Below are 18,137 nucleotides of genomic sequence, written 5' to 3' on the forward strand. Positions count from 1 at the left end.
CCTCCACTTCAGGAACTAAGCAAAATGCTTCCTTTAATTCTTTGTTTCTACACTGAAGAGCCAAAGAAACTGGTACACATGCCTAATATCGTGTAGGGCACGCAGACATGCCGAAACAGGACGTGCCTGGACATGTCTTATGTCTGAAGTAGTGCTGGAAGGAATTGACACCACGAGTCCTGCAGGACTGTCCGTAAATCCCATAAATCCGTAAGAGTACGAGAGGGTGGAGATCTCTTCTGAGCAGCACGCTGCAAGTCATCTCAGAGATCACCAATAATGTTCCTGCGCAGGAAGTTTGGTGGCGAGCGAAAGTGTTTAAACTCAGAAGTAGTCGCCACTCCTCCGGCTGTGTCAGCCGGTCAGCTGGTGGCCCCTGCTGGTGCTGGTGTCAGCGACGGCGCTGCTCGCAAGTGAAACTTCCCGGCTGCGTGGGAACCGAACGTCTCTCGCAATTAATTTAATTGCCGCGGGCCTGGCGGCCGACGGCGCCAGCCGGCCTGGGCCCCAGGGTCAGGGACACGGGGTGACGCGAGAGCTGGGATTCGCGATGCGCCTTCCAGCCTCTGCGCGTCACTGCCGCTATTCGATCCACACGTCACAGCCTGCTGTACACCTGGAGCCACTGTATGCTTCAAACACTCCTTCTCGTCAGTCGACTCGGAGCTTTCGTAGCTTCAGTCGTAGGCCCGACCAGACTCAATGTGCGTGATTTTTCCAGCGGGTTTAGAGCTGAAAAAAAAAAAGGTAGCAGAAATGTTACTTAAATGTCTAGGTGATGGTGGTCATACAGTGCTGGAGTGTGAGTGGGTGCACGAGTAGTTAGTCACGCGACGTTCAGTCGCTCGTGTCCTCCCGACCACTACGTTTCAGTGTTCATGAACATGGGTTGAGAATGAGCCCTTATTTCTGGAGCTACAAAATTTTATATCCCAGAAGAGATTGGGGGGGGGGGGGGGAGGAGGGAGAGAATTTCAGAGTACAGCTTTCCGAAATCCGCCAACATTTTTCTAGAAGCTCAAATTTTCCAATGGGAATGTTTCGTGAACTAGCATGGTATTCTAGGAAAATTATACGTTTTCAGAAACAGGAAAACTAGGACTACAACAAAATAACGCTGAAATTTTGAAAGGATTGTATTTTAATTGCGAAAATTAAAGCGACCTTCAATTTTGAATAAAAGTAACTTTCTGATTTCAGAAAAAGGAAGAGGTTCTTCAGAAAGACGAGAATAAGGTCTCTCAAACAATGTACGTCAATCTAAAACAATTTTGATGGTTGCTGTTGTGGTCTTCACCCCGAAAATAGGTTTGAAGCAGCTTTCTACGCTACTTCATCCTACCCAAGGCTCTCCATATCCGAACAACTGCAACCTACGTCCACCGGAAGCTGCTAACTATAGTCACTCCTCGGTCTCGTTATACAGTTTTTTCCTCCACACAGTTCCCTCTATAACAAAATTGATTACTCTTTGATGACTCAGAACGTGTATGTTCTAACATTCGATCCCTTCTTTTAATCAAGTTGAGCCATAAATTTCTTTATTCCACAATTCGATCTAAGTAGGTAATCGTTAACGGTCTTACGTAGAAACGCATTTCAAAAGCCTCCATTCACTTCTTGTATGAACTGCTTGTTGTTTGTGCTTCACATACGTACAAGGCTAGACTCCAGACAAATACCTGCATAAAAGACTTCTTACTATTAAAACTTGTATTAGATTTTAACAAATTACTATTCTTCAAAGAATTTTCGTGTTGTAGCCAGTCTGCTTCTTATTTCCTCCCTACTACAGCTGCAGTCAGTTATATTGCAGCCCAAAAAACAACTTATCTGCGGTTAGTGTATTATGTTGTAATCTTATTCCTTTAGCGTCACCTCACTCAAGACTGCTACATTCCATTACCCCTATTTTACTTTTGATGTTCATCCTACAACTTCTCGTCAAAACGTTATACATACCATTCAACTGTTCTTCCAACTCCTTGGCCACGACTGACAAATGTTTCAAATGGCTCTAAGCACTATGGGACTTAACATCTGAGGTCATCAGTCCCCTAGACTTAGAAGTACTTAAACCTAACTAGCTTAAGGAAATCACACACACACACACACACACACACCCACACCCATGCCCGAGGCAGGATTCGAACCTGAGACCGTAGCAGCAGCGCGGTTCCGGACTGAAGCGCCTAGAACCGCTCGGCAACAGCGGCCGGCACGACTGACAAAATTATATGTTGCGCAAACCTCAAACTTTTACTATATTGCAGTGACTTTCTTGTTAAGAAGGCATGTCCGAAGGAACAGTCCATCGTTCTTCTTAATAGCACAGGCACTGCAATATCGTAACTATCCGACGATACCAGGAGGCGACTTTTAATTAAAATGTCCTCTCCTGTACGGGAATTGCATAATGCGTTAAGAGTACAGGTTATAGACGAATAGTTGACGACATATGGGCGTTTGGTTCTGGCTGTGAGTCGTGCGTGGATAGCCAAAGCGGTTAAGCCGAACGCTAGCGCAAAGCGGAAACCAGGGTTCGAGTCTCGGTTTGGCACACTTTTCATTGTCGACATTCCCTTCCACAGCTGGTGGTTGTCCGTATTCGCAACTGCGAATACACTTCATATATCTCAAAGTTTTTGTTTTTTCCTCCTGAACTTTAATCCCCTCTTCAAATTTGTCCTATTTTCTTTTATCGCTTGCTCAATGTACAGATTGAATAAAGTCAGAGATAGGTTACAATCCTGTCTCACTTCTTTCTCAACCACTGCTTCGCTTTCGTGCCCTTCCAGACTTACTGCCGTCTGGTTTCTGTCCAAATTGTATACAACCTCTGCTTCCCTGTGCTTTATCCCTGTTACCGTATTGCAGCCAAAATCTTCAAAGCTATCTCTAAAACAACAAGAGCTACAAACATAAGTTTGAATTTCCTCAATCTATCTTATAAGTCCCAGGGTAACTATTGACTCGCGTGTTCCTGCCTTTCTTCGGAACCCGAGGTGTTCCTGCACGAGGTGGGATTCTACCATTTTTTTCTTATTGTAAATACTTCCTCTCAGCATTTTGCAAGCACGACTCATTAAACTATTATTAGCTGGGTCGAATTTTGAAGTGCAACTGGTATTAGTAAATCGCAAATTTCGAGTATTTGTTATAGTTAAATGTTACTGAATGAGACGGCCGGGATGGCTGAGAGGTTCTAGGCGCTACAGTCTGGAACCGCGCGACCGCTACGGTCGCAGGTTCGAATCCTGCCTCGGGAATGGATGTGTGTGATGTCCTTAGGTTAGTTAGGTTTAAGTAGTTCTAAGTTCTAGGTGACTGATGACCTCAGATGTTAAGTTCCGCAGTGCTCAGAGCCATTTGAACCATTTTGTTACGGAATGAACAGTTTATTACTAACAGCCTTTCCACTAAGTAACGAGGTTTAGAAAAACACAGCTTCAACAAGAATTCGGAAAGGTCATACATGCATGGTACAATGTATGTGGTACTTGTATAAAGAACAGTAGGAAATTATTACCTTAGGAGCGAAATTATAGCAAGTAGGCGGTATTCCACCTTGCTGCAACAGTAATTGCAAAACTACCCATTGCCCGTGTTCTGGGAAGGGAATGATGCAAGAGTAGCAGCCATAATCTACAGAGGAAAATGCTGCTGGGAAGACCCGAGCTGTTAGCTGGCTCTCACAAACGACAAATGTTCCTATGGACTGACGCGCTCTACGCGGACTTGACGGCCCCGTTAGCCGTACAAATGAGGTTTTGTAACAGCCGATAAGAGACTCCTGTTTTCAGGCATCACAAATGGGTTGATAAGAAAGGTTGCAGAGTGCCAGACCGCCTTACACTGAAACACAAGTGTTTCCAGCTGCGAACAATACCACACTACCAGAAGGCTTCATAGGGGAGAAATAATATAGCCAAATGAAAGCTGAAAACGTGCTTCCTCCAGGGTTATTGAAAATTTGTCGACGCTCTTGGTCATTACATACCAGCAGACGCCATTGACAACAGAAAGCACTGAGCAGCAACCGTTACAAGGAGATGTCACCGCATACTTCCTTTTTTTCGATAATGTCTTTACACCTGCCCTATCATCCAGTTCCTTCTTCTTGTAAACGTTTTTCAAATATTTCTATCGTCATAGAGTTTGCAGTGAACTTCATTTCTAATCTTAGCGGTCCACCTAATTCTCAACATCCTTCTATTGTACTAAACCTGAAACGCTTAGAAATTTTTATTTCTCGGTTTCCCCATAGTTCGTGCGTCACTTTCACACAGTGCTGAGCTCCAGAAGCAATTTCTCAGAAATGTCTTCGCCAAATTAAGGCCAACATTTGAAACTAATGCTTTTGGCCAGGAATAGCCGCTTCCCTGTGATGTTTTGCTCCGTCAATCACGCGTTGCTTTTTGGTTTTCAGCAATCTATTTTGCTTCCAAGGTAGCGCAATTGCTTCACTTTTATCTACTACAGGGTCCGAAATGCCGTTGTCGTTCCTCGGTAATCACATTTCCGCCACTCCTTATTATTTTCTTCCTTCGGTTTTCTTTGTTGTTATGCTCAGTAGACCTATTCAGCTCAACACGCCCTACAGTGATAGTGATATCACTTAGGTTAGCAAGGTTATCAGTAAAAGACTACATCCGTGTCTTACAACCTTTCTATTCCGTTGTGCTACGTAATGTACACTTTAAAACAAAAAAGGAAATAAAGACGCACCCCGAAGAAGTAATCCCAATTTGGACAGACAAACAAATGATTACAATTTCAGAAAAATTGGACGATCTATCCAAGAGAAAGAACTGCACAAATTAAGCAAGTCAATAATATGTTGGTGCACCTCTAGCACTCATGCAAGCTGTTATTCGGCTTGGTATTGATTGAAGGGGTTGTTGAATGACTTCCTGAGGGATATCAAGCGAGATTCTGCCCAACTGGCGCTTTAGACCATCAAAATCCCAAGATGTTTGTAGGACTCTGAACGTAACGCTTCAAGCGTTCTCAATTGGGGAGAGATACGGCGACTTGGCTGCCAAGGATGAGGTTCGGAAAGCACGAAAACAAGCAGCAGAAACTCTTGCCGTGTGCGGGCAGGTAGTATCTTACTGAAATGTAAGCCCAGGATGGCTTGCAGCGAAAGGCAACAAAAAAGAGCTTAGAATATCGTCGACGTACCGCTGTGGTGTAAGGATGTTGCGGATGCCAAAAAAAAGGGTCTTCAGCCTGGAATATCATTGATCGAAGTAGAATTAAGACGCGATGATCAACGAAGATGTGTCTGGAGACGCTCCGCACTGCCATGAGATACCAACCTGACTGTCGCCCGCCATACGGCCAACAACCAGTGTGTCATTTCTTTTCACAGCAGAATGTCTTCGGTTGTCATCCGCGGCGTCCTTATAGACAGCAGTAAGCGTCAACTAGACAGAATGCGACATCCAACAACTCTCAATGACGAGTCGAATAGCTGCTTGCTCAAGGGCCAGAGGTGATGGCATTTTAGATTTTCGAATACTTTTTAGGTGGTCAAATCCCATAAACGTGTGCCAGTTTCCGTGAGTCTTGCTCCAGTTATCGAGCTCAACTTCAAAACTGCCTCTCTTCCGTTATAAAGTGAAATGTAATGGGTGCTAAAGCCATCTGGGACAATGTAGCTTGGAACGCTATATATAATTTGTTGGTGTTTTGAGTAATTTCCGCGTTGTGTCTTTCTCCTTTCTCGGGAGACTAAAATCTAGTGTATTTGGGAACAGATATTTTCTGATGACGCTGACCAGATATGAAGCAAGGGATGAAGGAAGATTAAGGTTTAATTCCCTATCGAAAACGAAATCAGAGGTGGGGTGAACCTCTGACTGGGTAAGTATGGCAAACAAACTGACTGCATCCTTCCCTTGATTCGCTTTAAGCAATTTAAGCAAACCTAAAAATCCAATGCCTTAAACACCGCGCAGCCTCTCTGCGGCATACTTCATTTTGGAAACTTGACACTGTGGATCACTCATACGCGTTGTAAACCAAATATGCACCCCGAATTTCCGGCTGATTGCCATCTGCATTTCCTAAATGCCTTTGGCAACTCTCACTCCAGCAAAAATCTTCCTTTCTACTAAGATCTTCGTATAGGAAGTCTCCATTGCAGTGAAACTGACATGTCTCCTGCGCCTTTGGAGGCTCCCAAAAGTCAGTTGTCAGTTACAGCACTTCGTTTTTTTTTTTTTTTTTTTTGTGGTCTCTAGGGAGGCAAGGAGGAGTTGTTTCCCCCCCCCCCCCAACCCCACTCTCCCCGGCCCCTTGCATCGTGCCGTGACGTCACACTCTGCGAACACATTGTAGCCGTGTTGGCTCTGTCGAGAGAACCGATTTCAAGCTAGCTCACAGGTTTGCTGCTTGTCAGAGCGCAGGGCTTGGTGGGTAGTAACTTCACTGTCGAGTATCACGAAACCTTGTACCAGCTTGATGGTCACAGCCGAAAAATGAGGGATGGGTTAAATCGTTAATCGTAAGTATTAGGTTACAAATTTCTGACAACCAGATAACAGGTTCCTGTAATCTTCTAATTATGCAAAATGTTCCAAGTAGTTCGTGAAGTACGCTGAAATCATAGTACGCATTACTGTAGCAATGTGTTTTTAAGTATTTGATATGATAAGGGAATTATTTTGAATTTTACTTTATTTTTTTGATTCTAAACAAAGGTTCAAATGGCTCTAAGCACTATGGGACTTAACTGCTGAGGTCATCAGTCCCCTAGAACTTTGAACTACTTGAACCTAACTAACCTAAGGACATCACACACATCCATGCCCGAGGCAGGATTCGAACCTGCCACCGTAGCGGTCGCGCGGTTCCAGACTGTAGCGCCTAGAACCACTCGGTCACCCCGGCCGGCTCTAAACAATGGTTTCCTCTTTTCTTTGAACAATAAAAAGGTCGCATTTAAAAGCCTCCTAGAATTACTTCGTGCTTAAGCTTAATTATGTTTTGGATGGTGTAGCGCTTCTTGCTTTCCGTGCTTTCAATGAAATATTGAAGAGAGAGAGAGCCCGCCTTAAACAAGATACTGTTTCTTTGTAAACATAAACGTAGGCTTATCTACGGTGGGTTATTGTTTATTATTCTCTCTGAAAATCATTGACATAAGAACATCTTATGGAAGTTCTATGTATTTCGGCTTAAAGCTAGTTACATAAACAAAGAATTGATAACTAGACGTTAAAATTTACGTTATTTACCATCTCATTACCTACACCTGAGCCTGAGTGATCACAATGTTTTATATCTATGAAACTTATTAGGTCTACATTTTTTTTTTTTCATTTGACAAATTGCAACTGTGAAATACTGATATTAATTACAGCCATTGAATAATACTTTTCGGTTTTTTTTGAAGACCATGGTTTTGCATTTCTGAACATTAACCGCAAGTTGTCCGTCTTTGCACTACTTTGAAATTTTGTCAACATCTGACTGGATGTCTGTGCAGCTTCATCATAATACATGCATCACTTGCAAAAGGTGACATTGGTCCATAGTGAGGAGATCCTCCAGGATGTGGAACGTGTGAGAAAAACAAAAATGTACAATAAACATTTACAAAGAAAGGCAAATATGCTAATGTAACTTGCACAGATCCCAAATGAAATTGCCTTCGCGGATGTGGAAAAAGTGCAAAAAAATCTTAAACAAATATTCATTTAAAAGGTAATAAATAACTTGTTATAAATCATGTAAATGCTTGATACACTGAGGAACATACGATAGTTCTTGGCTATAACCATGCATCTTCAAATAGAAAAATCATTTTACAGCACTTACAATGACTACATTACTGCACTGATTTGTGTGCAAGACAGGTTGCACTATGATTAGTAACATACGCATCACTTGGCTCTAGTTATAAATTCACCAGTGGATTAAAAGGAGGTAACTACCAATAAATCCTTTATGCTCTTTTTAAACTGAAGTCGTTAAACTCTTTATGGCTGCCGGCTAGTTATCCAAATGTCTGTGTCTGAATAGCAGACACCTTTCTAGACCAATGTAAGTGACTTACCTCCACCAAGATTTTTCTTATTTCCTTGAAATGGGTTGTCGATTTGAAAAAGAGGTATATTTTTAATGACAAATTCATTAAGGTGTAAATAATATACTGAGCAGCAGTAGTTAACATCCATAGTTCCCTAAACAGAATGTTATGCTGCCTCTTCAATTGTCTGCCAGTCATTAATACACGACATTAACGACAGGAATCCTCACAGCCTTTCCTGGGACATGCCTGAAGTCGTCAGTTCAGTCACAAATTTTGCTAGATGCTTCATGTCATCGTGCTTCTGTTTATAAGTGCTGGTGTGTTACTGAGAGAAATGTTTTAATAAAAGGTTACTGAATCGACGTTGAGAGAAAACAGCTTGAATAAATGAATGGATAGCTTGGTGGTGCACTTTCTGAATCATAAGTGGATAAATAATCGATCTCGCAATAGAGGGTATCTGCCTGTCTGTGTAAGGGTGATGGGATGCAGTGGGAGACCAAAGCATGAATGCAGTAAGTAGGTGCAAACAGTTGTAAGGGGTAACATTTAAACAGATGCGAAAAAAAACTTGCACAAGGTAGAGCTGCGTGGATAGGTCCATCGAAATTATCTAAGGTAAGACGATGACGACGCAGCAACATGATTCGCATTCCAACAAGAATTGAGCTGTATGGACGGCACTGTATTTGAACTGTTTAAAATTCCTTTGGTGACCCTTGTGCCTGATTCATATACTTTAACTCGAGGACCGCCTCGCCACGTGAGGCGACTGCAGTGCTCCTAGCGCATAAGATGAAAAGTATAGCGTCCATGACGTTGATGTTTATGTGGTAACGCACCTATATGACTGACACCCCTTTTCCAACACTCTATGCCAACAAATTATGCCTCAAAACGTGAATTTTGTGAGTACACTCACAGTACGTTCAACCCACCTTCAGGTCTTTACATTTGCTTACGCAACGTGAACGATGTTTCTTTACTTAAGATGTTTCACAATAGCTGTCTTAAACACTTCCGCTGCAGAATCTGCAGCGTCTTGCTCTCTCTCTCTCTCTCTCTCTCTCTCTCTCTCTCTCTCTCTGTCTGCCTCTCTCTCTCTCTCTCTCTCTCTCTCTCTCTCTCTCCAACTCCCACGTATTTGTTCCGCGGACCGTGCTGAAAAATATCACGGGTCGGATCCGTCCCGCCGGTTGCTTTAGACTATACGAGGGATCAATGCTTCTTCTCGTTGCGCTTAATGAAATGTTCTCTGTTTACATCGCTACTATTTTGTAACCATTTATGCAGCATCTAATATTTTTGTTAGTCGTTGCACTCAATATCTTTATGTATACGTCGATCCATGACATTCTCTTTAACGTAGACAGTTAACAAAGACATATCAAACAGAATAAATATTTCTCATTCATATAACGATCACCAGCACTCCAGATTTCTTTAACTCGTTCATAAACGAAATTTCACGAGAGCCTGTAAGATACTCTTAGGAAATACTATTGGGGCCGCATGGAGTGGCCGCCTGGTTTACGGGGCCATGTCACAGATTGCGCGCCCGCTACTACCGGGGCTTCGAGTCCTCCCTCGGGTATGGGTGTGTGTGTGGTGTTCTTAGCATAAGATAGTTTTAGTTTAAGTAGTGTGTAAGTCTAGGGACCGATGACGTCAGCAGTTTGATCCCTTAGGAATTCATGCACATTTGAACATTTGCATATACTATTCTCCTCCGGAAATCTCATTATCAATGCTGGTCTTTGTTAATGGAACATACAACATTCAGTAGTGACGTCAATAACAAACATGGAAGGCGCTACGCACTCGATGCCTGCGAACGCGCTGTCGGCCGTTAGCAGCGCTGGTCCTGCACCGGGCTGTTGCAGAAACTCTGAAATAGACCAGTATCAACTACTAACACTAAAGAATAACCCGATTCGAGACAACAGCTGACACTTAACGATGCTGTCAAGTGTATGTGCCCCTTGAAGTAGCAATATATTAAACAAAATGGATTCCACGATGGTTGAGGATTCATGTACGAAAACCGGCGCGTTCTCCTTTGTGGAACGTTATCCCTGTTCTCAACTTTTGTATGCTCAATTTCCAACAGAAAATGAACGTCCGAGGAAGTTTACTTTTGTAATGTCACTGTAGGAAGTGAAGAGGTGAGTTATTGGTTTGCGTCTTGTTTCCAGGAGAAGCCGCTGCCCAAACCGGAGATGTACAGTCTGCATGTGGAGTCGCGCATAGACTACCGGTACGCCCGGACAGTATTCAGCAGCAGGCTGGCCAACCCCGCCAGCAAAGCCCAGGAGGTCTTCTTCAGCGTCGTGCTCCCAGAGACCGCTTTCATTTCTGGATTCCTCATGTGAGTATCAAAGGCAATTTACTTTCTTGGCAACTACCTTGATGACCACACGCTTGCTCCACAAGCCTCTTCCATTTCTTTCTGTGTAATGCATTAAGTTTCCATTCGGTGTTCATACCCATTCTACATCTACATCCAAACCTACATACATACACACATACACGAGGGCTGCCGCTAGAGGGCTCCGAATTGTAGCGTGTAACGTGGTGGTGTATAACGTAATTACGTCGGTGCATGAGAAACGGCGTGGTGTAATCGAGTTACGAATTCAGCGAGTTCGTCCACAGGTGGAACAACCTCTCCTTCAGGATGACAATGCCAGATCATGCACACGAGCTCTGCGACAACTGCAACGATCCGACGCCGTGGGTTCACTGTCATCCTCCATATAGTCCCGACTTGGCCCCTTCCGATTTCCATCTGTTGAGAAGACTTAAAGAACAGCTTTGAGGAATTTACTTCGACAGTGATGAAGCGGTGCAAGGAAGAGGTGAGGTTGTAGTTCCGTCAACAAAGTCAGACATTTACAGTGACGGAGCCGGCCGGTGTGGCCGAGCGGTTCTAGGCGCTTCAGTCTGGAACCGAGCGACCGCTACTGTAGCAGGTTCGAATCCTGCCTCGGGCATGGAGGAGGAGGAGATTAATGTTTAACGTCCCGTCGACAACGAGGTCATTAGAGACGGAGCGCAAGCTCGGGTGGGAGAAGGATGGGGAAGGAAATCGGCCGTGCCCTTTCAAAGGAACTATCTCGGCATTTGCCTGAAGCGATTTAGGGAAATCACGGAAAACCTAAATCAGTATGGCCGGAGACGGGATTGAACCGTCGTCCTCCCGAATGCGAGTCCAGTGTGCTAACCACTGCGCCACCTCGCTCGGTGCCTCGGGCATGGATGTGTGTGATGTCCTTAGGTTAGTTAGGTTTAAGTAGTTCTGAGTTTTAGGGGACTGATGACCTCAGATGTTAAGTCCCATAGTGCTCAGAGCCATTTGAGCCACTTGCAGTGACGGCATCAACAAACTCGTCTGTTGTTGGGAGAAACGTGATCCTTGCCAGAGTGACTATGACGAGTAATAAATATTCAGACGTGAAGACTAAAGATGTAGAACGATAAAAGCATTAGTTTTATTTAAAAATCTTTGAGAGTTTTCACGTAAAAAAAATTCGGAGGCGTTACTTTCTGCACCACCTTGTATATTCTTCAAACCACTGCGCAGTGCATGGCAGAGGACAGATCGTACCATTACCAGAGATCTTCTGTCCTGTTCCTTTCTTGTATGGAACGAGAAAAAAACGCCTATTACACTTCCCTAACGTCTTTCGTCATTTCATGACCCCCCATGCAACGATGGTTGTTGTTGTTGTGGTCTTCAGTCCTGAGACTGGTTTGATGCAGCTCTCCATGCTAATCTGTCCTGCGCAAGCTGCTTCATCTCCCAGTACCTACTGCAACCTACATCCTTTTGAATCTGCTTAGTGTATTCATCTCTTGGTGTCGCTCTACGATTTTTACCCCCCACGCTGCCCTCTAATACTAAATTGGTGATCCCTTGATGCCTCAGGACATGTCCTACCAACCAATCCTTTCTTCTAGTCAAGTTGTGCCACAAACTTCTCTTCTCCCCAATCCTATTCAATACCTCCTCATTAGTTACGTGATCTACCCACCTAATCTTCAACATTCTTCTGTAGCACCACATTTCGAAAGCTTCTATTCTGTTCTTGTCCAAACTATTTATTGTCCATGTTTCACTTCCATGCATGGCTACACTCCACACAAATACTTTCAGAAACGACTTCCTGACACTTAAATCTATACTCGATGTTAACAAATTTCTCTTCTTCAGAAACGCTTTCCTTGCCATTGCCAGTCTACATTTTATATGCTCTCTACTTCGACCATCATCAGTGGTTTTGCTCCCCAAATAGCAAAACTCCTTTACTACTTTAAGTGTCTCATTTCCTAATCTAATTGCCTCAGCATCACCCGACTTAATTCGACTACATTGCATTACCCTCGTTTTGCTTTTGTTGGTGTTCATCTTATACCCTCCTTTCAAGACACTGTCCATTCCGTTCAACTGCTCTTCCAAGTCCTTTGCTGTCTCTGACAGAATTACAATGTCATCGGCGAACCTCGAAGTTTTTATTTCTTTTCCCTGGATTTTAATACCTACTCCATTTTTTTTTTCTTTGTTTCCTTCACTGCTTGCTCAATATACAGATTGAATAACATCGGGGACAGTACTACAACCCTGTCTCACTCCCTTCCCAACCACTGCTTCCCTTTCATGCCCCTCGACTCTTATAACTGCCACCTGGTTTCTGTACAAATTGTAGATAGCCTTTCGCTCTCTGTATTTTATCCTTGCCACCTTTAGAATTTGAAAGAGAGTATTCCAGTGAACATTGTCAAAAGCTTTCTCTAAGTCTACAAATGCTAGAAACGTAGGTTTGCCTTTTCTTAATCTTTCTTCTAAGATAAGTCGTAAGGTCAGTATTGTCTCACGTGTTCCAGTGTTTCTACGGAATCCAAACTGATCTTCCCCGAGGTCGGCTTCTACCAGTTTTTCCATTCGTCTATAAAGGATTCGCGTTAGTATTTTGCAGCCGTGAATTATTAAACTGATAGTTCGGTAATTTGCACATCTGTCAACACCTGCTTTCTTTGGGATTGGAATTATTATATTCTTCTTGAAGTCTGAGGGTATTTCGCCTGTCTCATACATCGTGCTCACCAGATGGTAGAGTTTTGTCAGGACTGGCTCTCCCAAGGCCGTCAGTAGTTCTAATGGAATGTTGTCTACTCCCGGGGCCTTGTTTCGACTCGGGTCTTTCAGTGCTCTGTCAAACTCTTCACGCAGTATCGTATCTGTCATTTCACCTTCATCCTCTTCCATTTCCATAATATTGTCCTCAAGTACGTAGCCCTTGTATAGACCCCCTATATACTCCTTCCATCTTTCTGCTTTCCCCTCTTTGCTTAGAACTGGGTTTCCATCTGAGCTCTTGATATTCATACAAGTGGCTCTCTTTTCTCCAAAGATCTCTTTAATTTTCCTGTAGGCAGTATCTATCTTACCCCTAGTGTGATAAGCCTCTACATGCTTAGATTTGTCCTGTAGCCATGCCTGCTTAGCCATTTTGCAATTCCTGTCGATCTCATTTTTGAGACGTTTGTAGTAGCAGTACAATATTCTCAGTCCTTTTTGAATAGAGTTTCTCTAAATTTACCCAACACGGTATCGTGAGGACTACTTCGTCTTTCTGCAAGCAATTTCCTGTTTCAGTTCCCTGAGTATTTGTTTCATTTTTATATGCGATATAACCAGCTCTTGTTCTCCTAGCCCCTTTCAATTTTTGTCGTCATCTTGCTCTGATAGCTCTAAGCGCGGGAAAAATACCTGCGTCCGTATCCGTGGTCGCTAGTGTACCCTTGTGCCGAGACTCCCGATTCATAGGTCATCCGGTTGGAATCCAGGTGCTGGATGAAATTTTCTCTGCTTAGTATTTGACTGGCAAGAAAGGGGTGGGGGGAGGGGGAGAGTTCCTCATCACCTTGGCGCTTATGTCCTGGATTAAATTCCAAATCTCTCCGCAGTTTCTTGCATCTTGATTAGTGGACGAAGAAGCAGTACACTATCAACTATTTTAGAGTAATACTAATAAGTAACGCAAGTGGAAGGCTCACGTATAATATGTAATAATTTTATTTGTCGGAAGGGCTCTAGTAAAATGCAGGGCAATCTGTAAACAAAATAACATACAAAACAATAGTGCTACCAGTTCTAGAATATTGCCCCATTATTCCAGAACAAATGCTTAACTGAGTTCTTACCGCGTCAGATTATATTCAGCCTCAAGATTCCGACGACTTCTCTCATTAGCGTCATCAACAGGAGATTTCAGTAGGCCACTGTGTACTATACTCATTTGGCTGATTGGCCGGATTATGTCATGGAGGCGATACGAAGTCAAAAAACTTCCATCCGCGTTAAATTTTGTACTGTTTTTGTACTTTCGTATTTTCGTTATTAACTCCAACTTTCTTTCTTCGTATAACTTTCGTTTTTACGCAGCTGTGCTTTTATCGAAGCTGACTGTTTCTTCGGCATCTTCAGGATGGCTTCATATTGACCTCACAGCATCTACAACGTATTTCTATTTCAGACAGGGATCTTTATTAATCTCAGTATTTCTTCCATGATGTATTTTGGTCAGTATCGCCGACATGGACAATGATTCGATGTACATATTAGGAAGAACTGTCTCATCTGCGGTACTGAGTCTCTCAAGAACCTATGCATAGCGTAATTGCCCATAAGCCAACGATTTCTGCACCTCATGACATTTACTGACATGCATCTAACCTAAAAGCGCACTGAACTGACAACTTCATGTCTTAAAAGATGGAACGCCTGACGGCTTCCGCCACTGCTCACTGCGCAGTGACTGGCATTTCGGTTTCGAAACTTAGTTTCGCAAAGTAGTGTTTCCCTACAAACTAGGCGCCATACTTGTGGGTTTATTTAATTTCGGTGACTGTGTCTAATTGTCTGAAGATGAAACAACTTATTGCAAATACACAGGGTAAACACAGATGAAAGGAAATTTACCACAAAAATAACGCTTTTAGTCCAAAACAAAATTATTTACGCCCGTAGTCCCACTATCAGCAACATGATGGATAACGCGTGGGAGGAGAACACTTAGGCAGTTTTCTGACAAACGTTTCGTAAGCGTCTGGTCCTGTTAAGCTTCGGGTGTCTGGGTTTCTCCTTCCTGGACGTCACGCCGTAGGCACTGACACCAGAAATATGTGCGCCGTTATGCATTCTGCTTTCGTCTTCCCGCGTCCAACTTTCACGTCAGAAAAGCTAGTTGCGCTTGTTGGACACATCATACGTTAGAACTCTCTGTAGTGAAAACAGCTTATTTGGACGTTGTGTACAGTTTCTACATTGCTTAAGACCTCACACCAAGATAGACGTGTATTGCACTAAACCCATGTAATAACTGTAAATTCAGTTCATGCTCTTCCCGGTTATGCTGAAGGATATGATCGTCTTCACTACACGACACATCGGCGATCCATCCTGCCGTCATCTTCAGGTGCGAAAGCTGATTACATAATCACGTAGGAACTGAATGAACATTAGAAACGGCAGCTCGTTTATACCCAGGGACCAGGCCACTGCGCCTGCGCGAGAAGCTGAAGAGCTGCCCCCTGCGAAGGGGGCGACCGCACCTGAAGGTGGCAGCCCGATGGATCGCCGAAATATCGGTAGTGAAGACGATCATATCCCGCAGCATACCTGTGAAGAGCATAAACATATAAGACGCCGGGGAAAATCTACGGAATCAAATCCGCTTTAAGACAAGAAAAACGATACACCGCGAAGAAATTATCCGAATGGGACGGAAATCGGCAGATGTGATGCACATGTACTGACAAACAAATCATTACAATTTCCAAAAAATTGGACTATTTATTCAAGAGAAAGAGCTTCACAAACTGGGCAAGTCAATGAGTTTGTCCACTTCTGGCCCTTGTGCAGGCAGTTACTCGGCTTGGCATTGACTGATTTTTGGATGTCCTCCTGAAGGATATCGTGCGAAATTCTGTCCAATTGGCGCGTTCGGTTTTCAAAATCCTGAGCCCATAATGCTCCAGGCGTTCTCAGTAGGGGAGAGATCCGGCGACCTTGCTGCCCAACCAGCAGTAAAATCACTCGCCGTGTGCGGGCGGGTATTATCTTGCTGAAATGTAAGTCCAGTATGGCTTGCTATGGAGGGCAACAAAACGGGGTGTAGAATATCGTCGACATCTCATGGTTGTCGGGCCGTATGACGGATGAGATTGGTACCCACCGCTGCCCAGGGCGTTTCCAGACACGTCTTTGCTGGTCATCGGGACTCAGATCAAAGCGAGATTCATAATTCAAGACGATTCTTTTCTGGCCAATGAGATTCCGGGCCGAAGACATGTCTGAAGACGCCTCGGACAGCGGTGGGATACCAGCATGGCTGTCGGAGGCATACGGCCCTACAACCAGGAGTGATAGTCTAGGGTGACATGGCTGCACCACTTTGATTGTCATCCACGGCACCCTTACAGCATAGCGGTACGTCGACGATCTTCTACGCCCCGTTTTATTACCCTTCATGGCAAGCCATCCTGAGCTTACATTTCAGCAAGATAATGACCGTCCGCACACGGCGAGTGTGTCTACTGCTTGTCTGCGTGTTTACCAGTTCCTACCTTGGCCAGAGAGGTCACCGAATCTCTCCCCAATCGAGAAAGTTTAGAGCTTTATGGGCTGGGCCCTCAAACCAGCTAAGAGTTTTGACGATCTAATGTGCCAATTGGACAGAATTTGGCATGATAGCCCTCTGGAGGACATCCAACGAACCTTATAAGTAAATGCCAAACCGAATAACTGCTAGTATAAGGGCTAGAGATATACCAACACATTTACTTGATTAGTTTCTGAAGCTCTTTCCCTTGAATAAATCATTTTTTTCTGAAATTGTAATTACGAGGATAATCCCAAAAGTAAAAAAATGGCTCTGAGCACTATGGGACTTAACTACTGTGGTCATCAGTCCCCTAGAACTTAGAACTACTTAAACCTAACTAACCTAAGGACATCACACACATCCATGCCCGAGGCAGGATTCGAACCTGCGACCGTAGCGGTCACGCGGTTCCAGACTGTAGCGCCTATAACCGCACGGCCACTCCGGCCGGCCCAAAAAGTAAGGTCTCCTATTTTTTTATAAGTATATATATCTATTTATTTCTACAATGGTTTACGTCAGTTTACAGCTTGAACATTTTGCTATTTTTCGACATAATCACCATTTCTGTCGATGCATTTTTGTAGACGCTGTGGCAGTTTTTGTATGCCCATGTCATACCAGCTCGTCGCCATGCTGTTCAAAAATTTCACCTCGTCGTCGGAGCTGAATCGCTTTCCGGCCAAATGTTCTTTTAACCTAGGGAACAGGTGATAGTCACTGGGCACCAAGTCAGGACTATAGTGTGGGTGGGTGATTATGTTCGACTGAAACTGTTGCAGGAGAACAACGGTTTGCCGAGCGATGTGTGGGCGAGCGTTGTAATGGAGAATGTGTACGCCCTTGCTCAACATTCCTCTTCTACGGTTCTGAATTGCCCGTTTGAGTTTTTTCATAGTCTCACAATACCTGTCAGCGTTAATTGTGGTCCCAGCGATTCAGCTCCGACGACGAGGAGCAAGAAGAGGTTCATAACTTTCTGAACAACATGGCGACGAGCAGGTATGACATGGGCATACAAAAATGCATCGACAGAAATGGTGATTATGTCAAAAAATAGTAAAATGTTCAAGCTGTAAACTGATGTAAACCATTGTAGAAATAAACAGGTGTATGTACTTATAAAAAAATATAGACCTTACTTTTGGGATTATCCTCGTATTTGTTTGTCTGTACGTGTAAATCACATCTACAGATATCCATCTCATTTGCATTATTCCTTCGTGTTGCATCGTTTGGTCTTTGTCTTAGACTGTAATCTGTTTTTTTAGCTAGTGACCTTTCTATCTTAATTGACTGTTCCAAAATAAGTTTATTGACTTCGGTTCCATCAGAGTGTCTTCGAATACTACCTGCGGCAAGATGCTAATGAAATACAATTGAAGCAGTCACGATGATTGCTATAACGTTAGTTGAAGCAGAAGAGTATC

At 43.6% G+C, this 18,137-nt stretch overlaps 1 protein-coding gene across 1 annotated transcript in view; it reads left to right on the forward strand.

The window, feature by feature from the left end:
* Nucleotides 1-18,137, forward strand: part of LOC126456543 (inter-alpha-trypsin inhibitor heavy chain H4-like) — a 195,857-nt gene that overhangs the window by 87,910 nt on the left and 89,810 nt on the right. The window contains exon 2 of the mRNA XM_050092291.1: nt 10,237-10,409. Within this exon, the coding sequence (XP_049948248.1) occupies nt 10,237-10,409 (173 nt within the window). The remainder of the gene's footprint in view (nt 1-10,236; nt 10,410-18,137) is intronic.

This window comes from Schistocerca serialis, chromosome 2 (assembly GCF_023864345.2).
Source record: "Schistocerca serialis cubense isolate TAMUIC-IGC-003099 chromosome 2, iqSchSeri2.2, whole genome shotgun sequence".
NCBI classification, from domain to species: Eukaryota; Metazoa; Arthropoda; class Insecta; order Orthoptera; family Acrididae; genus Schistocerca; species Schistocerca serialis.